Genomic DNA, 24009 nt, shown 5'->3' with positions numbered 1-24009 from the left:
AGGATAGATTAGGAACTGTAGGAGGGAGGGGGCGGACTATTAGAATATCTGAAAGGGACACGGTTATATACTAGAAATGATGTGTTTTATTTCTTCCAACGTCATGTAGAGTCGGGTAGAGAGGCTACGCTGTATTCTCCGACCCTCTAGGGGGCGGTATGCTCCGTTAAATTCCTGGGCCAACTGCCAATGAGGCAGCAGAAGAAGAAGAAGCGGCAGCAGAAGAAGAAGCAGACCTCCTGACCCCTCTCGTCTCGGCAGATGACACATTGACAGATGTCAACATCAGCTGTTCGGACCTTCTGTTACGACTCGAAGGTTGTTGTAAACCCTTTCAGACTCCGCCGAGGTGTCCGACCCAGCGGGAGTCGGAGGCGGATCCAGCCGTAACGAGCCGAGTGTGGGGACATGACCGTCCCGAGGTTACCGCAGGCAGCTCTGTCTCTAAAACAGGTAACTATAGCACCTCTGAGCCTACTGAGGTTTAAATAAATGTGAAAGGCCCAACATTGGAGATGGAGGATTAATGTTCCCCATGATTGTGTTGCATGGATTTTTTGTGGGTTGAGGCAGCTGCATGTCTGATACTGGATATTAGTCTGCTCATTTACTCTAATCAAACTCATCAGCTGATTCGTGACCAGTTTTTGCAGAGACAGAAGATTTTGGGGATTTATAGAGAAATGCTGAGGACGATACGTCAAGTACCAGAGGAGGGGGACAGGAAGTACCTGAAAGACTGGGCCAGAGACGAGTTCAAACGGAACAAGAGCGTCACAAACCAGGTCAGAGTAGAGCTGATGTAGATGATACATGTATCCCCTCATGATGTATCCAGGGGATGATGGAGGGAAGATGGATCATAATCTTACATTAGCTGTATCTATAAAGTCATGGCATAATCCATTTCAGTAGGAGTTTCAGGGTTTCCTGCAGGACTTTGTCCTGAAATGTGTCCAGATCTTCATCTGAGACACTGATTGATCATGAAGCTGTTGCCTTCAGACTGATGCAGGTAGATGTTGGTCAGGTGCAGCCACGTCTTCACATCTTTGGCTGTCCCTCAGTGTTGTGTCTTTAGCTCACTGAGGACTCATTTGGACCTCATTTAGAAACCAGCAGCTGTCAGCAGGGCTTCAGGTCAGCCTCCAGATCTGGATGGTGGATCCTCTGGAAGCTCTTCTGCTGAAGGTTGGCTCACACAAGCCTGTTCTTCTTGTGTGGAGAAACTCCTAAAGTCTGAGTGTTTTTATCAGTCAAAGTCGCTCTGGTCCACCTCCACCCTCATCTTCTCCACAAGACTCCAGCTATGCTAACACTCCAGTTAGCTTCTCTCAGCTCAGTAACTCTCACAGGTTCCCACCAGCACCATCTGCTTTTAATGGTTCTTCTCATCCAAGTTTAAGTGTGAGGATTATTTTAGCCACCTTATATTCGTCACTAGCAGCACTTGGATGAAGATCAGCTCACATTTGAGGAGCAGCTCATGGAGAAAACCAGGACATTAACGTGCATTGCAGATATTTTCCTATTTAGGACACGTCAGAGTCTTTTCTGGTTTTTTGTAGTTGTGACAGGAAGTCAAGGGATTTTCTTGACATTAATGTCACAAAACTGATGGTGATCTAGTTTCCTCTGCTCTTCCCTCCTGATTTAGGATGCTGTTCGCATGATGATCACACAAGCCAACAACCATCTGGAGGAGCTGAAGAAGTCTCTGGCCTTGGCCAAGAGTTAAGCATTGATCCAGGAGGTGCGCTAGAACCAGGAGGTGCACTGGATCCTGCTGGACTGATAACGCAACTCTCCCAGCTTAAGAAGCCTTCAGAAGTGCTGCTGCCGATGTCGCTCCATTTGTCTCTGCGTGAGCGTCACCGAGCACGAGCACCTAGAGGAGGGACATTGTCCACTGGTGGATTCTCCCCTGTGAGTGTTCAACTGGAGGAGATAAAGAAACATCAATAAAGTAAAATTCCTTACAAAATGTTGTTTATTTTTTACCAAGAATCAAATCATTTCATTGTAAAGGTCTGGTTTGTAGTCACAGTAATCCACCCTCCTTTAGCTTCATCATCATGTCTCCAGTCTTCCCTCAATGGTCCCTCAGTCCATCATCAGCCCTGGAGCCAGAGTTAATATGAGGACGGTATCTTCTCGCCTGTCCTACAGCTCTCCCTGTTGTAGCACATGTCCTCCTCCACCGCTACACCACAGTCTCCCGCCGTGTCTTAACAGTGGTGGTCTTTGCTCATCCTCAGCGAGCGTAACTCCTCCTCCAGGTGGGTGATCCTGTCCACCAAAGCGGCTCTTTCAGCCCGTGTCCTCTCGGTGGTCTGGAGACGAGCCTCGTCCACCTTCCGCTCGTACCAGCGCTCCAGCTGTGTGGACACCGCCTCGAAGAAGCGCTGCGTCACCTCCAGAGCATGCACGCTGTGCCTCTCCTCAGCGGAGGAGGCTCCACTGGGCTGCTCTCCAAGCACGTTCAGGGCCCTGGCTCCCGTCACCTCTGGGGTCTTGGTCCTGTCCTGAGCGGGCCTCCTGGTCCTGCAGCTCTGTGGTCGCCTCTCCCCAACTCTATGGGCCTCAGATGGAGACGGTCCAGCTGTGTGGCGCCTCCCTCCGTACTCAAGGTTCTGCTCTTTCCTTCGGCTGACCACCGACCGCTCTTTTGGCCGAACCACCTGCACCGAGACGGGCGTGTTGACGGCTGTTGCAGGTGCAGGTTCTTCTACGTTCTGGCCCTTTTCACCATCTGTTCAAGAGAAAAGTTCCAGAGGTTTTTCAGTCATGAGCTTGAATTTGTCTACAGTTGTAATCGACTAAAGACGGGAGAGTGGTCCGTACGGCCCAATCCAGCCAGCACATTTGGTCCAAATCAAACTAATTTGTAATCTCTGAGGATTTGGGAACAGTTTTCTAGTCGAGAATAAAATGGATCAATACAATAAAGGCTGGAGGCTCTTCCTCTAGCCGTACAATAAAAGCCAACATTTTGAGGTTTTCTGCATGTTTTTGGATGCTGGGAGGAGAAAACAACCCTGAGAAAGCCACACGGGTGGTCAACCTGTCTCAGTCTTTGCTGGGCAGGAAAGGGTTTAAACGTATCTGGTTACCAGGTGAACTCTCCACATGAACCACGAAGTAATGGTTGGCAGCTCCAGCCTCGGCCACACTGGGCTCCTCTTCACCCGGTTGGACAGTGTGGCCGTGAAGGTCCAGCGGCTGGGTTCCCTGGCTACGAGGCGGCACGGTGGGTCCTGCTCCCTCATCTTCATCCACACCTTCAGCAGCCGAGGATGAGTGAGGCAGCTTGGTGCCGCTGGGCTCTCCTGTCAAGCGGACCTCCATGCTGTGTAGCTGCGCCAGGCACCAGCGCTTCAGGTCCCTCATCAGGGTTTCCTGCTCCAGAACACACACACAATGGCATGTTTGGACAGTGTGGGGGACATCCTGACAGTGCAGGACTGCAGACAGCTCCGTCACTGCCAACAGCTTTTCCTTCTCGGGGTCTCAGGGGGGATGGAAACTGATCTTGAATCCTAACCCTAACCCTTTCACACAGTTCATAAACCGACTTTCTAAAGAAGGAACAAGCGTAGTGACGGAACTCTCCGGAGGCTCTGGGTCCAGCCAGGTGGGTCCCGCCTGCTCGTACCTGTGTCCTCTCAGTCTCCAGCCTCTCCTTCCTGGCTCGCTGCTCCACCCTCTGCACACATTCACTCCTCTCTGCTGACATTCTCTCCACCGTCATCTTATCCAGCACCTGGATCTGTTGGTAAGAGCAGGGAACACACAGGGCCAGGACAAGGTCACACTCAGGTCCATTCTGTCCTCCCTCCACTCATCTCTACTTAGAAACATCAGGAGACTCCTTCCACCATTTACAATGGTTGAGCTGGGTCCTGGTTCTGAGTGCTGCTCCCCAGCCTGAAACAAACTCTGAAGTGACTCTGTCAGAGCCCAAGACCTGGAATTCAGGTCTTGGGCATGAATACGTTTGGATCTCCTGTCCACCAATGTGCTGCAACGCTTCCATCAAAACCAGCTACAGAAGACATCTAGTGAAGACGAGAGGTTCGACAAGAGGTCTTCACACACTTCCTGATCATGCTTTTCAACTCGTAACAGAAGGTCCTTTCAACAAGGCAGGATCGGGGGGGCTCAGGTGTTTGGGATCAGCTGGAAACTGATCATGAGCAGGTGAACGCCCCTCTCACCAACATTCCAGCTGGGATGGGCAGGAGAAGATGGCAACGACGACAACGGGAGGCATCATTGGAGCCATCAGTGTGTCCACGTGTGTGTGTGTGTTGGTCACCTGCTGTGTGTTCCTGTGCTCCTGCTGTCCCACTTTACTGTTGATTAGGTGGTGCACAGTGTGGATGTCAGCCTTCACCTCCTCCTTGGTGGCCTCAAGCTGGTTCTCCAGTTTCCTGACCAGAGGTTCACAGCGACAACCTTTGAGGGGAGCCTGTGACACAGACGCACTGCTGTTGGGCTCTCGCTCCAGGTCATTTACCCACGTTAGCATCAGTTCCTAACTGTTGCTGAAAGGAGCCGTGGAAGTGCTTTGTGTTTACAAAGGTGAGCAAAGCACCGACGGTTGCTAACGGCAACACTGACGGGCTCTTAACATCTCACCTGCATGATTCTACCGTCCTTGCTGCGATATAGCGTGAACAGCTGGTAGGCGTTGAAGCTGTGGGGAGGGACGGAGGGAGGAAGGGCGGCTGCTCCTAGCTTGCGCTTCCTCTTGAGGACGGCGTCCCTGTGCTTCATCTCTTTACGGCGAGGGGGGTCAGAGAACGAGGGCTGCAACAGCAACAGTTGCTCCCGTGACCCACAGGTCGTTCCGTAGACGTTGCTAACAGTAACAGCGCCGGTAGGGAACGCGCGTTTAAACGTTCTTCACCACCTACGTTGTATTTACGTTGCGCTCGTCTTCCTCGGCTGGCGTCTGGCTCGGTCGGGTGGCGTGGGGAGGCAGCTCTGTCACTGCTCTGCGCGGACACGCTGTCCTGAAGGGAAAACAAGATGTCATTCATGTGTAATTACCAGCTGCTATAACCTGTCAATGTTGCTTGATGATGACATCATCATCATCATCATCACCACCACCAATGTCATCATCACCATCATTATCGATGACGACCACAACAATCAGAATCATCATAATCCTTCTGTTTCCATGGTTACTGCCATGTGAGCACAGGTACCCAGCCTGGCCTCAAGCTGTCCTGCTGTCTTGTTGGACCACCCTTGAGGGTGAGGGTCTCTGGCTGGTCCACGACCCTGTCCTGCATCACATATTGCTGCATAACTTTCCCAGAGAGCAACAGGTGAATAGCAGAGTGAATAACAGTTTCCCACGGAAACACGTATTGGGAGAACACTGGTGTGATCAGGAGAGGAACCTTCTGCCAGTCAGGTGGTCCAGTTCTCCTCCCCGCCTTCTACACTTGTATGGAAGTGAGAAGTAAGGGGAGCTTCCCTTGGGGGCAGTTCCTGGAGCTCCACCACAGATCGATGATCCATGAGAAGCTTTCCAATGATGGCAGTTAGCTGGCTACCAAACGAGGCTGTGAACCTTAGTCCAGCTGGTTCCGGACTCTTCTACATGTGTTAGGGGAATATCGGGGGCATGGCCAGTTTAATGTGGCTGTTAGATTAGCCGGGTATCCCTGTCACGGTCTGATCCCGACACTGCCAGCAAGCTTCAGTTTTTACCTTCCAGGTGAGGATCTCATCCCTGGGCAGGGACTGAGTTCTGCCCTCTGCCTTCAGCTTCTCCCTCCTCTTCCTCACACTCCGGCCACGCGCGACACTCTGAATCTGTGAACGCAGATCAGTGAAATAACGTTAAATATCTAACAACCTTCTTTTGCTGCTGATCTTGAACATATCATAGTTGAACTTTGAGGCAGAAGGGCAGAAGAGAGACTAAAGTCGAATTTAATGGGCTGTTTTATGTCGACTGTTTACACCCAGCTGCTCTTGTGAGGGCGGCAGTTGAGACTTGGACCTGTGGAGCTTTGGTCAGCAGGAGGGCCACTTCTGGGTTATTGTGTTCCCGAGCCTGGTCCAGCGGCGTCTGTCCTGCCTGCAGGAAGAGAACAAGATCACAACTATCAACCTTCATCGGCATCTTTTCTCTGCTCCAGATGAGTCCACGTCAGTGTGGAACCCCTGAGCAAAGGCTACGGCGTGCTGCGCCCTGCTGCCCCACAGTAGCGGGATGCAGCCTCCCCTGAGCATCAGCTCATCACATTTACAGTTGTTGCAAACGTTTTTCTCGTATATTTGCTCACGTTGTTGCAGACGCGAGTGTCGGCTCCGGCCTCCAGCAGCAGACGCACGCTCTTCTTATGGTTGAGACTGGCCCCCACATGCAGGGGCGTGTCCCCCGCCTGCACACACGTGACAACACACATCACTGACCAGTGGAAAGAGTGACCAGTGGAAACAGTGGAAAAAGTCCACGCACACACACACAGTTTTCTCTCAATCCTGGTTGCTTTGATTGGGTATCTGTTCACTTTTCTCTAAGACATCAAAGTTCTCTTCACATTTTCCTCATGTTTCCATGGTCCAAGTCTTTCTGTCACATCCTGGATTTTTGGCTTTTCGTCCTTGTTGTTGCTCTGCGTGTCCCCTAGGCGGCGTGGTTGACCCGTTGGTTTGGCTTGTGCTGCCTGCTTCTAGACCTGCGGCTGATCTGTGTGATGGGTAGTCCTCGAGCAGCCGAACACCAGCCGATCATTGACACGTCGCTTCGTCCTTGCCCCTGCTAACCCAGCTTTTGTAGACTCCGAGCACTTTGTGGACCCTTTGGCTAACTTTTGTGTTTTTCTCTCTCCACATCACACCGCTGAAGAGCAGCGTTCCTTCATGTCTTGCTGGTTTCACGCCCGACTCGCCACAACACGAGTTCCGTCTGCACCGTTTGTACCGAGTTGTAAATAAAGTTTTTCAATAAACTTCTTACAATAGCTATGGGGACAAAGTCCATCCATCATCCATATGAGGCGTTCCTGCTGTTCATTGTTAATCAGCCACAAAGAAGCTACACAGCAAATGTCATGATCTCTTTAAAGATGAATGTGTGTTCGTTGGTTCACTCGGGCTCTTACCAGATTCTTCTGAGACACGGAGCAGAAAGCCCCCAGAAGGATGCGTATAACGGCCACATGATTGTAGCGAGCTGCCACATGCAGACACGACTCCCCCAGCTGGAAACAGAAGGTGACCACCGGCTGACCTTTAACGAAGGCCTCTCAAAAGACATTTAATAGATACTACCGTGATCTACCCCCAGTAGTCCGCTAAAGAGTGGTGGTGAGACACTTACGTGATCACGACTGTCGGGTCTGGAGCCCCCCAACAGCAGCACCTTAGAGGTTTGGACGTGTCCGTTCTGACAGGAAAGGTGCAGGGCTGTGTGTCCCACCTGCAACCAGAGGAGAGGCTCTGGAAAGCGCCTTGAAACAATTTTGATTCTAACAGACGCTATATAAATAAAGATTGATTGATTGATGTCAGAGAAAGAATAAATACAGGAGTGACCGACTATCTTCCAACTTTACTGAAGAAGAAACCCGAAAAAGGAAAAACTCGGTGCTTCAGCTTTTCCGTTGTACTTAGCCTGTGGTTGAGGTGGAAGGTCTCACCTTGGTTTTAGCATGAACGTTGGCTCCAGCCTTCACCAGCAGTCTGACTGAGCGGCTAAAGCCGTGCCAGGACGCCTCGTGCAGTGCTGTGTTCCCATTCTGCCCAAATACACATGACAGAGGTGAACACTTGCACAAGTGCACAAGTCCTCTAGTCCCAACACTCTCCTCCCTGACCAGTCCTCTAGTCCCAACACTCCCCTCCCTAACCCGTCCTCTAGTCTGAACACTCCCCTCCCTGACCCATCCTCTAGTCCCAACACTCCCCTCCCTGACCAGTCCTCTAGTCCCAACACACCCCTCCCTGACCAGTCCTCTAGTCTGAACACTCCCCTCCCTGACCCGTCCTCTAGTCCCAACACACCCCTCCCTGACCAGTCCTCTAGTCCCAACACTCCCCTCCCTGACCCGTCCTCTAGTCCCAACACACCCCTCCCTGACCAGTCCTCTAGTCCCAACACTCCCCTCCCTGACCTGTCCTCTAGTCCCAACACTCCCCTCCCTGACCAGTCCTCTAGTCCCAACACTCCCCTCCCTGACCAGTCCTCTAGTCCCAACACTCCCCTCCCTCTCACTGACCAGTCCTCTAGTCCCAACACACCCCTCCCTGACCAGTCCTCTAGTCTCAACACTCCCCTCCCTGACCCGTCCTCTAGTCCCAACACTCCCCTCACTGACCAGTCCTCTAGTCCCAACACTCCCCTCCTGACCAGTCCTCTAGTCCAACACTCCCCTCCCTGACCCGTCCTCTAGTCCCAACACTCCCCTCACTGACCAGTCCTCTAGTCCCAACACTCCCCTCACTGACCAGTCCTCTAGTCCCAACACTCTCCTCCCTGACCCGTCCTCTAGTCCCAACACTCCCCTCCCTGACCAGTCCTCTAGTCCCAACACTCCCCTCCCTGACCAGTCCTCTAGTCCCAACACTCCCCTCCCTGACCCGTCCTCTAGTCCCAACACTCCCCTCCCTGACCAGTCCCATAGTTGTGGATGTTTTAAGCTTTTCAATTGGAACCTTGTCCTGTCTTTCCAGTGCACATCCCTCCCTGACCAGAGCCCTGATGATGTCACTGTTCCCCACCATGGCAGCCCGGTGCAAAGCTGTCTGGTCACCCTACACAACAAACAACAAACACACAAAAAGATATGAGAAGAGATGAAAGAAGGTCACGTCCATCATGTAGTGCTTCATTTATCAGTGTTGTGGTGATGGAACCTCCTAAAGGGAATCATCAAGCTGTCTGTCTCTAAATCTGTCTGTCTCTCTGTATGAATATATGATCTTGCATTTTATTAGATTGTCAAGTATGATCTAGACATCAGTTGAGACTACATCCCAGTCGGTCCATATCTAGGAGGGCTTATCATGAAGCAACCATTAGGTATCAGCAGGTGTCAGCAAGTTTAAGCAGGTATGAGCTGGTATGAACAGGTATGAGCAGGTATGAGCCGGTATGAACAGGTATGAACAGGTATGAGCCGGTATGAGCCGGTATGAGCAGAGGCTGCCCAGCTAATGAGTCCACTCACATCATCTTGGATATCCAGGTCACAGCCAGCTTTGAGAAGGATCCCAACAACCTCAGTGTGGCCTTTGTAGGCGGCCAGATGCAGGGGACTTCTGCCATACTGTAAATGTAATATGAAGAGCTGAGATCAGACAGGAACACTGTTTGGTTCCAAACATGTTTGCCAATATGCTATTTATGTTTTGTACCAGAATGCCTCACAAGAAGTCCCTCAGGCCAGTTCACCACCACCCCCAGGGCCCTTCCTCTAACCAGGGAAGCCCCTTCAAACTTCAACCACACACCAAACCACAAGAACCAAATCCAAGGAAGTAAAGGTTTACGGAACAGGTGAGTTAGAGTGCACAATAGACAGAGAAGCTGGTCCTGCCCTTCTAGCCCCTTCAGCAGGGCAAGACACGCACTCACGGACCTAAACCCACAGCATCCAGCAGGGGGCGCCTAACAGGGATGATGAAACTTAAAACTTGCACAGAAAGATTTACATATTTTACAGTATATAATTCTATTTGTTATTTATCAGAGAAATAAAGTACAGTGTTTTCAGTTCCTCCATCTATATAATGTAAAAATATAAATGTAATGTAAAACATAATGTAAATGTAATGTAAAACAATGTAAATGTAATGTAAAATATAAATAAACAGACCCACTCAGAGTCAGTTGTGTAACAGTAGGAGGAGAGCTTGAGGTCAGGTTTCATCACACAACAAGGAAACTAAAAAGAAACCAAAGATGCTGAGCAATTACACACTGATTGTGGTGTGTGTGTGTGTGTGTGTGTGTGTGTGATGTCATCCTGGACTAACTGTACAGCCTCTGTTGCAACTGTTGCCGCTCTGGCCGGCATTCCACAGCTAATTCAACATTTGAGTGGAAATAATGAAATTACCCAGAGTGGTGTCACCAAAATTGGAACAAACAGGAGTCTTTCCTTCTCCTCCTGCCTCTCTGGGTCATTTTGTACACGACCAAGTGGTGAAAATGTGGTTTTACTGCTGTGATTTTCAACTGTCCGCTGAAGCTGCCTGGTGCATTATGGGAAGTGTGCTCAGGACACTCAGAACAGTCAGAAACACAAGCACCCTGCACTCACCTTGGTGACAGCCACCTTAGCCCCTTTGTTTATAAGTTGGACTACATTGTCAGCTTGTCCTTTGTGTGACGCTACGAGGAGGTGCTCGGAGAGCGTGAGAACCTCAGCAGCATCCTCCTGGCTCATGAAGCAGCGGAGCAGGTGCTGGAACAGCCGGACAGGAGCTAGAGGTCACACGGAGGCCTGCCACTCTGCTGAGCTTTGGCCTTCATGTTGCTGCAAACAGCACCGCCACCTCTCTTCTGCTGCCAACTTCAAAGATGACTTCCCACCATCCTCAGCAGCTACGGACAAGAGGAGAAACACCTGCAGTGAGAACAGGTCAGGATGGCCCCAACAGGAGGGAAAGGAACAGGTGTAATCCAGGTAAACCAGTGTTCTACTAGTCTATGCCACAACTCCATAAACATACACTCCATAAACACTTCAAAAAGCACAAACATTTATAAGTCATGAACAAATGGTTATAATAATAATAACAGTCATAAGATTTCAAGCGCTAAACTCTGGCCATCCTGGCTAATAGAACTATTTATTAGCTGGACTTTTACCAATATCAGACATCACAAAATTAATAAATGATAATTATTAATAAGAATACCAACTACTATTAAGAAGGTTTATTTCAATCAATCTTTTCAATCTTTATTTATATAGCGCCTTGAAACAATTTGGATTGTAAAAGACCAGACAAGCAACAGTGGCAAGGAAAAACTCCTTTAACAGGAAGAAACCTTGAGCAGGACCAGGCTCATGTAGGGGGACCCTCCTGCTGATGGGGGGTGGGTGGGTAGAGAGAGGAGAAGGGGAGGACAGGTAGAGGATAGAATAGGTAGAACATAAAGATACATTAATAGTACAAACTGCTGGTATAAGAGTAGAGTGGGTCAGCAGGGTTGGAGGTCAGCAGGTTAGCATACAGCTATAAAGGCAGCTAGACCTGTTGATGGATACAGAGGTGAGCAGAGAAACTACATAAGAAATAATATCATCAATGATCCACTCAGCGAGGAGAGGAGAGGAGAGGAGAGGAGAGGAGAGGAGAGGAGAGGAGAGGAGAGGAGAGGAGAGGAGAGGAGAGGAGGCAGAGGGGAGGGGAGGGGAGGGGAGGGGAGGGGAGGGGAGGAGAGGAGAGGAGAGGAGAGGAGAGGAGAGGAGAGGAGAGGAGAGGAGAGGAGAGGAGAGGAGGCCAGAGGGGAGGGGAGGGGAGGGGAGGGGAGGGGAGGGGAGGAGGAGGAGAGGAGAGGAGACCATGACCCAGTGGGGTGACAGAGGCCTGTCAGGTGATCATGTTTCTGGACCCCTGCAGCCTCGGCCTATAGCAGCATAAGTAAGACGTTAACCTAATGATTAGATGACGCCCCCCTATTTAAAGGTGCCATTCTGAACACCTGAGGTCACCGTAGTAAAAGACATGAGACATAAGAGGACAGGAAGATCATGGGATGAAAACATGTAGTATAAATATTATACTAAGTATAAATCATCAAAAGCAAACTTAGACTCTAATTTTGACAACAGGAGTCTGAAAGAAGTAAATGATGTTTGTCACGGTTCAGTCTTGTGGTCCTGACACTCCTGGGTGGAGTGAATCTAACTTGGTCTGGACAAGAAAACCCAGCTGATGCTGAATCAGGGAACAAATCAGGGTTTAAAGGTCAAAGCCATCAGGGTTAAAGGGCAAAGCCACCAGGGTTTAAAGGGCAAAGCCACCAGGGTTTAAAGGGCAAAGCCACCAGGCTGGGCTGTCTCTACAGCCCACAGAACATACTTTAATACTAAACAATAAAGAAATATTTCAGAAAAACTGATATACTTACAGCCAGGCAGTGCAGAAAATATTGTTATTTGACAATGGAATGCAACTTCAGTGTAGGGAACACCACAGGCACGACAACCCTAGCCCTAACCCCTAACCCAGGCACCAGAGCCCTAACCCTGTCCCTAACAGTCCTCCATCTACAATGCCTGGATTACCTCACATCAAGGCCTTCCTCAAGGAGAAGAAGAGGCTTATCTGTCAGTATGGACTTACAGGATATACATCTGCCCTGAAAGCCATGGAGTCCACCTGGCCCAATTCCCAGCGCTCTCCATATAACACCGGCCTGTGATGACTGGTGTGTTAGCCAGCCTGGCTCAGCCACCACAGCCAGATGTGAAAACAGCCCTGTCAACGTTGGTCCGATAAATATCGGCTCGCTCATGAGTACCCAGGGAGGAGGACTCACAATAATATCCTGCAGGGAGTGGAACGTCTCACTCCTGGCTGCTTCAGGTCCTTCGAGTCCTTGAGAGGTTTTAAATTCTTCCCTCGCTCACGCCTCTCCCTACTATCACACGGCCAACGTCTAACCCCTACCAAAGACCACACATCCTATCTTGAGACTTTAGGACATCCACATTCCTGGACAGTGTAAAGGACTGTTGTGATATTTAGATAGCGTCTCTTTCATCTTGTACCGATTCCCTCTCATGGTTTATCCACCCCTGAAGAACTGGTTTGGCACTATGACTGGTCTTCAGGCTGCTCTTAGCTCCAGTATAAGCCAGATCCGTCTCCTTTTCTCATTCTGGCCCTGGTTCATTTAAATGAGGAATGAGAGAAACTGGACTGGGTGCTGACAAAGAGGTCTACATAAACTAGATTCAGCTTTACAAGGACTGAATCCCACTTAGCACCATCTTATTGTTGTCACAGCTCCACACAGTCACCCAGCCCCAGACCCCTTACCCGCCAGCTTGTACTTAACTGCCTTCCAAATCCAGAAGATCCACCTAAAAAGTCTTTCAGTACCACCTTTGATCCTCCTGCTGCTCCTGGAGTTTATGAAAGGCTAAATGAAATCAACAGTTTGGAGGGACTCCGCTGTCTGCACTGAGTTCAGTTTTTAAAAGATTTATTCAGCTTAACACAAACTCGTCACTTAACACAGCTGGATTTACACAACATACGTTCAACATGCATTCAAATCCACTGTCCAAACTGGATTTAACATGGAAACTGGCTCCAAACATTCAACCTGCCCACGTGGTTCGGAATAACCAAATAATCTGAATACCTCCATTCTGAGGACCGTTGAATCAAGATGAAAAAAAGGTGATAAATCACTATGGCAACATATGAAAGAATCCCTCCTATGAGATTAAACAAGGCGGAAGTTCTTTGCCCAAATTCATTCCATTTGATTGTCCAAGCCAGCTCACTTGACAGCCCCCAACAAAGCAGCCTGGCAAACCCAGCACGGCTCCTCACACGCAGCCAGGCAACGGGGCTTTTACGCCAAACTGTGGAACTCAGGGATCACTTGGATAGTGACAGAGACCAAAGCCCCTGGCTCTTTCCTCCTGGTTTAGGGAGGTGAACCAAGAATACTCATTAACATTCCTCAACCCAAAAAGCAAATGACCTCTCATCCACTCGGCTCTCTATGTGCAGCATTAGCATTAGCATACTTGTGTTTGGTTGTTTGTTCTCTGCAGCGGCCCCCCGACTCTGGACCCATCTGCCCCTCCACCTCAGACAGGCTCCTACAATGACTGGGTTAAATAAAAACATGCCTGTTCCCACTGCCATTGGTTACCCGGGACATCAAATCTGTTATAGGTTTTAACCTTGATCGCCATTTATTGTTTTATTCATAACTTTCTACTTATTTAATTGCTTTGGGGTCCTGGTACAGATGTAACAGCTGTGAGCGAAGGCTGCTCTTCAGAAATAAAGTTGGATCATAAATAGGGGTTAGGGATTTACTTTCCTCCATGTCAACATGTAAATAAATTCCCATTAAGAACACAATGGCATCGCTATATGAAAACAGAGTTTTTCCTGCACAACCGACCATAACGACAGACTGTCTGAGAAGATTATTCAACAATTAAGAGTACGTAAGCGTCAAAATGAGAGAACGGGATCAACTGACTATTATTCCATTTCCTACTGTTTGTCATCAAATTAATTAAATCCAGTAAACAAAAAATACATAATCATAGACACAAGGATGCCAACAAAGGGATTAAGGTCAACCACCCCTTGACTGTGATACCAAGACTCTGAGGCAGAATTTGGGCTCAATCCTGCAGGGATGGAAAGAGGTCTTCTCACGGTAAACATGACTAAATCACTCCAGTGGATTCACCAAAACAAAAGATTCTTCTTAATAATTCGAATGTCAACATTTCAACCATCTGCCTCATTTTCAAAGTGTGTTTCAAAGATTCAGAGCCTTAAAACAATCTTCATCTTCTCTTTTTGTGATAAAACAAAAGCTGCTCAGAGACACATGAAAGCAAGACACGATAAAATGCATCAAAAATAGGACACAAAAACTAACACAGCTGGAGATTGATGACTTAAATGTTCTGTGGAAGTCACAATAGAAGCAGACAGAACCGGTCCGCTGGACATGATGCAGATGGTGTTGGAGTGGTGCAAGGTCAGAGCTGGCGGGAGGAAACACAACCTGCCTAACCTGCCTGCAGCAGTGAGGGGGTGGGAGGGCCGAGGAGGTGGTCTGAGCCCTGGGATGAACTGGTGACCTTTCTCTGGAATGGCTGGCCCTCTTTACAGCATGGAGCTGAAATACAGTCACGATTCTAGACTCTTTAAAACCCATTTCAACGTTAACATTTTCACCTGTGTTTGGTAATTCTCCACCTCTTCATTCGCTGTGAGACACCGACCTGATTGTAAGCTGGACCTGCAACACGTGCACCAGGGAGCCGTGTCTCCAAAGCAGAGGGAAATGTTTTGCGGCGGGGGTGTGACGGTCTCAGGTTAACTGATCCGGGTTTGTAAAGGAATCCGGAGACTTTCTGAGGCAGCGGCACCGTCACATCCCACAACTGACCAGTCAATATCTCAGATTAAAATTTAAGAACTATTCCTGTATAGCTCCTGGATTAGAGGCACCTGGGCGACAGGGAGCAACACTCATCTGAGTCGGAGACCAGAGGAAGGCTGGTGTCCATGGAGGACGGACCTGACCATCCGGCGCACAAACCGTCCACAAGCTGCGCTTCAACACCCACCAAAGTCAGCAGGTCGAGTCCAGAGGCTGACATGTTCCCCTCGATCCCATCAACCTGGCTCGAAACTCCCGTTGCTTTAAAACTGGAGATTTAAAAACTACTACGTTTCTATTAAAATTCGAAGGGGACCGAAAAGTTCCACACGGACGTCTTTGTTTAAAGTGGGTCCCAGCAGCATCCAGGGTCACGACTTAAAACCGAGAAACCGTTAAAGGCACGAAACACCGAGAAATAAACACACTAACCTGGAAGAGGGAAGCAGAGAAGGTCCGGTGGGCTGGCAGGCTCGCACACGCGCACACGCACACACGGGGAGGGGAATTAGGAGGGAAAACACCGTAACTGCTGGGCTACAGAGGGCGCTGTGGTGCTAAAAACCCACATTTGCAAGTTCAAGCAGCCAATGTGACTAAACATCAGGACTGTAGACCCAAACCCAGATTCTGAGGGACAAGAGAAATACAACTTCACCATCAAGGCAGGTGGCAGAGATGCATATTCGCTCTTGACCAGCTGCATAATGGAAACACTGGTACTGGTGCTGGGATTCCTGGACAAAGGCAAAGGTCACTGGAGACTGGTTCCTGCTTCATTGGATCAACTGTGCACCACACTATATTGATACTGAGTACTGTAATATGTTCATACACATGGATGATATACTATATTAATACACACACTAGAAGAACTATATTATATTCCGATACGTGAAGTACATACGGTATTCATACACATGGCATACTATACTATATTCATACATGGTGACACAGGTGTGGTGGGGTCCACCACATAAATGGCTTTTACGGCTTTTATGTAACAGCACAGGAATCACAAACCTCTGTGGCATGCAAAAAACACCACAAGACCAGAAGAGAGCAAAGTCCAATAAACAAAAGGCAAAAACTCTTGAACGAGGACAGAAGGTTGTCAGGTTTAACAGGACATCGACAGAGAAGAGAAGTCCAAGGCAGGCAGGGTCAAAACCAATAAATCCGATCAAACAACGTGCTGGAGCGTTGGGCATGGAGCAATAACAATCTGGCAAGACATGAATGTCCAGCAGTGGCTTAAATAGGCCCAAGAGGGAGCAATAGGTGAAAATGATGAAGGCTGATCAGATGGGTGTGGAGGAGGGGCGTGGCAGAGTGAGGGGAATTCTCCACCTCAGCACAGAGGCAGTGACACATGGAGTATTATTATATTCATACGCATGGAGTATATACGATATTCATACACAGTCCAGCACATCACAGCAGGGTGCAAGATGTTAGCAGGCAAGGCATACACAAAGCGGCGTAACCAGGTGGCTGGCATAGTGTACAGGAACATCTGCACTGAGTATGGACTGGAGGTCCCAGGGACCAGGTGGGAGACACCCCCCGAATGTGCTGGAGAAACAAGCAGGCAAAGATCCTGTGGGACTTCCAGATCCAGACTGACAAGATGGTGGTGGCCAACCAGCCTGACATCGTGGTGGTGGATAAACACCAGAACACCAGACAGTGGTGGTGATAGATGTAGCAATCCCAAGTGATAGCAACATCAGGAAGAAGGAACACGAGAAGCTGGAGAAGTACCAAGGGCTGAAGGAGGGGATGGAGAGAATGTGGGGCATGAAGGCAACAGTGGACCCAGTAGTGACACTAGGGGCAGTAACACCCAAGCTGAGTACAGTACATACCAGGAATCATATCAGAGATCTCTCACCAGTAGGTGTGGATCTTACCTGGTGCTGTCCAGCTCTTCATTTTGGACACTCTTGTTGGATGTCTGCTAAGGTGATGACTACTGGGTCTTGTTTATATATTATATTATATAATATATATATATATATATATTATATATACCCTCCTGGGCTACCACCTTATCGTGGTGGAGGGGTTTGCGTGTCCCAATGATCCTAGGAGCTCCGTTGTCTGGGGCTATATGCCCCTGGTAGGGCCATCCATGGCAAAACAGGTCCTAGATGCGGGTCACCAGGGCCCCCTCCTGGAGTCAGGCCTGGGGGTGGGGCACGTTGGCGAGCGCCTGGTGGCCGGACCTCTGCCCATGGAGTCCAGCCAGGCACAGCCCGAAGAGGCAACATGGGACCTTCTTCCCGTGGGCTCACCACCTGCAGGAGGGGCCAAGGGGGTTGGGTGCATTGTGTTTGGGTAGCGGCCGAAGGCAGGGACCTTGGCGGTCTGATCCCCGGCTGCATAAACTGGCTCTAGGGACATGGAATGTCACCTCTCTGGTGGGAAAGGAGCCTGAGTTGGTGCGCGAGGTTGAGAAGTTCTGACTAGATATAGTTGGCCTCACCTCGATGCACAGCAAGGGCTCTGGAACCAGTCTTCTCGAGAGGGGTTGGACTCTCTACACTCTGGAGTTGCCGATGTGAGAGGCGATGGGCAGGGGTGGCAATTCTTGTTGCTGCCCAGCTCAGTGCCTGTATATTGGAGTTTACCCCCGGTGGATGAGAGGGTTAGCCTCCCTTCGCCTTTGGGTGGGGGGACGGATCCTGACTGTTTGTTTGTGCCTATGGCCCAAACAGCAGTTCAGCGTATCCACCCTTTTTGGAGTCCTTAGAGGGAGTGCTGGAGAGTGCTCCTTCTGGGTGGCTCCCTCATCCTCCTGACAAAGGCTGGGCTGAAAGACAGCACAGAGGCACTATTCATGGCTGCACAAGAACTGGCCCTGAGCACCAGAGCAATAGAGGCCAGGGTCACGACTTAAAACCGTTAAAGGCACGAAACACCGAGAAATAAACACACTAACCTGGAAGAGGGAAGCAGAGAAGGTCCGGTGGGCTGGCAGGCTCGCACACGCGCACACGCACACACGGGGAGGGGAATTAGGAGGGAAAACACCGTAACTGCTGGGCTACAGAGGGCGCTGTGGTGCTAAAAACCCACATTTGCAAGTTCAAGCAGCCAATGTGACCAAACATCAGGACTGTAGACCCAAACCCAGATTCTGAGGGACAAGAGAAATACATCTTCACCATCAAGGCAGGTGGCAGAGATGCATATTCGCTCTTGACCAGCTGCATAATGGAGACACTGGTACTGGTGCTGGGATTCCAGGACAAAGGCAAAGGTCACTGGAGACTGGTTCCTGCTTCGTTGGATCAACTGTGCACCACACTATATTGATACCGAGTACTGTAATATGTTCATACACATGGATGATATACTATATTAATACACACACTAGAAGAACTATATTATATTGCGATATGTGGAGTACATACGATATTCATACACATGGCATACTATACTATATTCATACATGGTGACACAGGTGTGGTGGGGTCCACCACATAAATGGCTTTTATGGCTTTTATGTAACAGCACAGGAATCACAAACCTGTGTGGCACGCAAAAAACACCACAAGACCACAAGAGAGCAAAGTCCAACAAACAAAAGGCAAAAACTCTTGAGGAGGGAAGGTTGTCAGGTTTAACAGGACATCAACAGAGAAGAGAAGTCCAAGGCAGGCAGGGTCAAAACCAATAAATCCGAACAAACAACGTGCTGGAGCGTCGGGCATGGAGCAATAACAATCTGGCAAGACATGAATGTCCAGCAGTGGCTTAAATAGGCCCAAGAGGGAGCAATAGGTGAAAATGATGAAGGCTGATCAGATGGGTGTGGAGGAGGGGCGTGGCAGAGTGAGGGGAATTCTCCACCTCAGCACAGAGGCAGTGACACATGGAGTATTATTATATTCATACGCATGGAGTATATACGATATTCATACACAGTCCAGCACATCACAGCAGGGTGCAAGATGCTAGCAGGCAAGGCATACACGAAGCGGCGTAACCAGGTGGCTGGGATAGTGTACAGGAACATCTGCACTGAGTATGGGCTGGAGGTCCCAGGGACCAGGTGGGAGACACCCCCGAAAGTGCTGGAGAACAAGCAGGCCAGGATCCTGTGGGACTTCAAGATCCAGACTGACAAGATGGTGGTGGCCAACCAGCCTGACATAGTGGTGGTGGATAAACACCAGAAGACAGTGGTGGTGATAGATGTAGCAATCCCAATAGCAACAAAAGGAAGAAGGAACACGAGAAGCTGGAGAAGTACCAAGGGCTGGAGAGAATGTGGGGCATGAAGGCAACAGTGGTCCCAGTGATGATCAGGACACTAGGGGCAGTAGCCCCCAACCTGAGTAGATGGCTCCAACAGATACCAGGAACCACACCAGAGATCTCTGTCCAGAAGAGCGCAGTCCTAGGAACAGCTAAGATCCTGCGCAGAACCCTCAGACTCCCAGGCCTCTGGTAGAGGACCCGAGTCTGAAGGAAGGAAGGAGGTACCATCCAGGAGGGCGAGGAAGAGATTTTCTTTTTTTGTATATATATTGTTGGGGGTTCTTCATCAATACGGGGTCTGAGGCCCTCTGTTAAGGGTCGTCTGTTCTCTGTACCACCAGAGCTGGAGCTTGGTTTGCATCTCATGCAGCAAGTCAGACCTGTTTCCTGTGCATGGATTTGGACTTTGGCAGGGCTGTCCTTGGTCTACATACGTATCCTTTTGAAAATGATTTTATCCAAGTGGGGCCCATCTTGGGGAGGAAGGGTGTGTTTGGGGCAAATTTGTTGAATCAGTCTTCTCCTTTTTTTTATCTGCTGTCATTGCGAAGGCGGTATTTTTCAAGCTAAGACCTGGATATGGGAGAAGCAGCCAGAGTCAAACCTTAGCTAATGATCCTCATTTTTCTTCTTCATTGAAAATGAGGAATGTGAGTCCATTCTCTTTACACCTACCTGATGGCTGTTTTATGATGTACCCATGAAGACCTTTGTGTAATGTGTAAGGTGCTTCAGGGCGGTCAAATTTAGGATTATGGGATATACCTGTGAGGTTTTGGTGATTCACCTTAAAAATGTAACATCCCTCACAACTGCTATAATCTTTTGCACAATACTATAAATACTGTAAGTAAGTATTCTTAATTCATGGTCAGTCTGTATTAACAGTAACATGCCTGTGTCACATCACTGGTACAGAATTTAGAGCAACCCACACTCGCATGATTTAGTAAATAATTGCTCGATGGCTCTGAATTTTTTAAAAAAAAGTTCAAAAATACTCAACAACAGCTTTAAAATGTTTTCCTTTCGCATCTCATTCCAGAGATGTAATTGATACGACACAGCAGCAACATTTTCCCTGTGACTTTATGTTCTGGCCACAGGGAAAGTTCTACTGTTGTGTAATACTAGCATGATCTTTGAAATATAACACTCACACCTGACAATGCTCTTTTATGCTTTCTGAGCTGAAGAATAACAGTTGTTGATATTTGAGAAGTTTCGTCATCTAATTCTGCAATGTGTCGGCAGTCAGTTAGTGGAATAATATCAAGCTTCTTCTTTAAGTGATACAAATCAATTTCTGCGTGCAAAACAGCCTGTATTGGTGTTGTGTTGGGGGTGTTTGAGATGAATGCCTATATGTTGTTAACATAAATGCCCAAATAGAAATAATGTGTTCTACATGAATACAGAAAGTGTTGGACACACTAGAGGTGTTCTCTTCATTAGAGGGGCATGCATGTGCATGCATGCTCCTGACCCTGGAGAGGGTGACAGACATGTCATTTAGTTTAAATTCTGGCTCCCAATGAATCTCCTGCCAAGGGGCAAAAAAAGAATAGTTTGATGGTGCCAACCAGACTACTGAGCTTGGTCACACATGCACAAGCACAGCGGTGCGCAAAAGGTGGTCACGATGTACGAAGTGCCTGGTCGGTGAATCGGATCTTTGTGAGCAGGGATGCCTCCGACACCAACGTCGTCATCACCTTGATATATGAGAACAGTTCTCATTAAAACTGCTGTTTTATATGACTTATATTATGACTTAAATTATTCTAAATTTAACGGGCAGCCAATGAAGAGACGCCATTACAGGAGTTATGTGATCTCTTTTGTCAATACCTTTTTGCATTTTGGATCAGCTGGAGGCTTCTTAAAGAGTTGTTGGACACCCTGATAATAAAGAATTACAATAGTCCAGCCTGGAAGTAACAAATGCATGGACTAACTTTTCAGCATCATGGTGGGTCAGTAGCTTCCTGATCTTTGTGATGTTCCTCAGGTGAAAAAAGGCACTTCTAGAGACTAGTTTAATGTGTGTGTTGAAGGACAGATTTTGGTCAAACGTTACTCCTAGATTCCTCACAGAGAAACTAGAGGCTAAGGAGATACCATCTAGAGTGATGGTACAGTGAAATACATACCGTATGCGTGACATTTAGGACCATTTGCTAGCTGAACTGTAGTTTGGAGTTAAAAAAAAAGTAGAAACAAAGCAGAGAGCTCAAACCTCCACCAAGCAGCTCATTTCCCCACATATGATTGTTTACACCCGCAGTTTAGAATATATAGGCAGTAGTAATGCAAGTTGTATCATATGGTAGTTTGCTTTATGATTAAAGCCCCTCGGAATACCCAACATCCCGAGAATTGGCCCATTATCAAGATTTCATTAGGATGTCATTCAAAAGTGTTCATAAACGTTTAAGTTATTTCGCCAATCGGACAGATAGGTGGATAATGGAAGTAAAACGGCCAAACCAGTCACGGTTTGATGACGTCCTCATCTCGGCCGCTGGGTGGCGCTGCTGCCATCTGCACTGAGTATGGGCTGGAGGTCCCAGGGACCAGGTGGGAGACCCCCTGAAAGTGCTGGAGAACAAGCAGGCAAAGATCCTGTGGGACTTCCAGATCCAGACTGACAAGATGGTGGTGGCCAACCAGCCTGACAGTGTGTGGTGGATAAAAACACGGAAGACAGTGGTGGTGATAGATGTAGCAATCCCAAGTGATAGCAACATCAGGAAGAAGGAACACGAGAAGCTGGAGAAGTACCAAGGGCTGAAGGAGGAGATGGAGAGAATGTGGGGCATGAAGGCAACAGTGGTCCCAGTGGTGATCGGGACACTAGGGGCAGTAACACCCAACCTGAGCAGATGGCTCCAACAGATACCAGGAACCACACCAGAGATCTCTGTCCAGAAGAGCACAGTCCTAGGAACAGCTAAGATCCTGCGCAGAACCCTCAGACTCCCAGGCCTCTGGTAGAGGACCCGAGTCTGAAGGAAGGAGGCACGGCCAGGAGGGCGAGGAAGAGATTTTCTTTTTTTATATATATATATATTGTTGGGGGTTCTTCATCAATACGGGGTCTGAGGCCCTCTGTTAAGGGTCGTCTATTCTCTGTACCACCAGAGCTGGAGCTTGGTTTGCATCTCATGCAGCAAGTCAGACCTGTTTCCTGTGCATGGATTTGGACTTTGGCAGGGCTGTCCTTGGTCTACATACGTATCCTTTTGAAAATGATTTTATCCAAGTGGGGCCCATCTTGGGGAGGAAGGGTGTGTTTGGGGCAAATTTGTTGAATCAGTCTTCTCCTTTTTTTTATCTGCTGTCATTGCGAAGACGGTATTTTTCAAGCTAAGACCTGGATATGGGAGAAGCAGCCAGAGTCAAACCTTAGCTAATGATCCTCATTTTTCTTCTTCATTGAAAATGAGGAATGTGAGTCCATTCTCTTTACACCTACCTGATGGCTGTTTTATGATGTACCCATGAAGACCTTTGTGTAATGTGTAAGGTGCTTCAGGGCGGTCAAATTTAGGATTATGGGCTATACCTGTGAGGTTTTGGTGATTCACCTTAAAAATGTAACATCCCTCACAACTGCTATAATCTTTTGCACAATACTATAAATACTGTAAGTAAGTATTCTTAATTCATGGTCAGTCTGTATTAACAGTCACATGCCTGTGTCACATCACTGGTACAGAATTTAGAGCAACCCACACTCGCATGATTTGGTAATTGATTGCTCGATGGCTCTGAATTTTAAAAAAAAAGTTCAAAAATACTCAACAACAGCTTTAAAATGTTTTCCTTTCTCATCTCATTCCAGAGATGTAATTGATATGACACAGCAGCAACATTTTCCCTGTGACTTTATGTTCTGGCCACAGGGAAAGTTCTACTGTTGTGTAATACTAGCATGATCTTTGAAATATAACACTCACACCTGACAATGCTCTTTTATGCTTTCTGAGCTGAAGAATAACAGTTGTTGATATTTGAGAAGTTTCGTCATCTAATTCTGCAATGTGTCGGCAGTCAGTTAGTGGAATAATATCAAGCTTCTTCTGTGATACAAATCAATTTCTGCGTGCAAAACAGCCTGTATTGGTGTTGTGTTGGGGGTGTTTGAGATGAATGCCTATATGGAAGGTATTTTGTTGTTAACATAAATGCCCAAATAGAAATAATGTGTTCTACATGAATACAGAAAGTGTTGGACACACTAGAGGTGTTCTCTTCATTAGAGGGGCATGCATGTGCATGCATGCTCCTGACCCTGGAGAGGGTGACAGACATGTCATTTAGTTTAAATTCTGGCTCCCAATGAATCTCCTGCCAAGGGGCAAAAAAAGAATAGTTTGATGGTGCCAACCAGACTACTGAGCTTGGTCACACGTGCACAAGCACAGCGGTGCGCAAAAGGTGGTCACGATGTACGAAGTGCCTGGTTGGTGAATCGGATCTTTGTGAGCAGGGATGCCTCCGACACCAACGTCGTCATCACCTTGATATATGAGAACAGTTCTCATTAAAACTGTTGTTTTATGACTTATATTATGACTTAAATTATTCTAAATTTAACG

General features: G+C 48.2%; 2 protein-coding genes across 5 annotated transcripts; one reads left to right on the top strand and one right to left on the bottom strand.

Annotated features, from left to right (window-relative positions):
* The first annotated feature begins 182 nt into the window (after nt 1-182).
* On the top strand, nt 183-1984 carry lyrm2 (LYR motif containing 2). Its single transcript, XM_057016461.1, has 3 exons — nt 183-453; nt 645-785; nt 1658-1984. The coding sequence occupies exons 1-3, from the start codon at nt 409-411 to the stop codon at nt 1736-1738; spliced, it is 267 nt and encodes an 88-aa protein (XP_056872441.1). The 5' UTR covers nt 183-408; the 3' UTR covers nt 1739-1984.
* On the bottom strand, nt 1973-15658 carry ankrd6b (ankyrin repeat domain 6b). Of its 4 annotated transcripts, none has more exons than XM_057016455.1 (16): nt 15569-15658; nt 10293-10576; nt 9198-9296; nt 8683-8781; nt 7668-7766; nt 7349-7447; nt 7131-7229; nt 6309-6407; nt 6023-6100; nt 5728-5832; nt 4920-5018; nt 4642-4812; nt 4319-4471; nt 3656-3769; nt 3114-3399; nt 1973-2752 (listed from the first exon to the last, which is right to left on the bottom strand). In XM_057016455.1, the coding sequence occupies exons 2-16, from the start codon at nt 10416-10418 to the stop codon at nt 2229-2231; spliced, it is 2250 nt and encodes a 749-aa protein (XP_056872435.1). In that variant the 5' UTR covers nt 10419-10576; nt 15569-15658; the 3' UTR covers nt 1973-2228. The 4 variants fall into 4 exon arrangements, with proteins under 4 accessions (XP_056872435.1, XP_056872434.1, XP_056872437.1 ...); XM_057016454.1 differs by lacking the exon at nt 15569-15658 and adding an exon at nt 14929-15548; XM_057016457.1 differs by lacking the exon at nt 15569-15658 and adding an exon at nt 14976-15548.
* Between the last annotated feature and the right edge of the window lie 8351 nt (nt 15659-24009).

This window comes from Takifugu flavidus, chromosome 19 (genome assembly GCF_003711565.1).
Source record: "Takifugu flavidus isolate HTHZ2018 chromosome 19, ASM371156v2, whole genome shotgun sequence".
Classification (NCBI taxonomy): domain Eukaryota; kingdom Metazoa; phylum Chordata; class Actinopteri; order Tetraodontiformes; family Tetraodontidae; genus Takifugu; species Takifugu flavidus.
The sequence above is the reverse complement of the archived record's forward strand: the minus strand, read 5'-3'. Positions and strand labels throughout refer to the sequence as shown.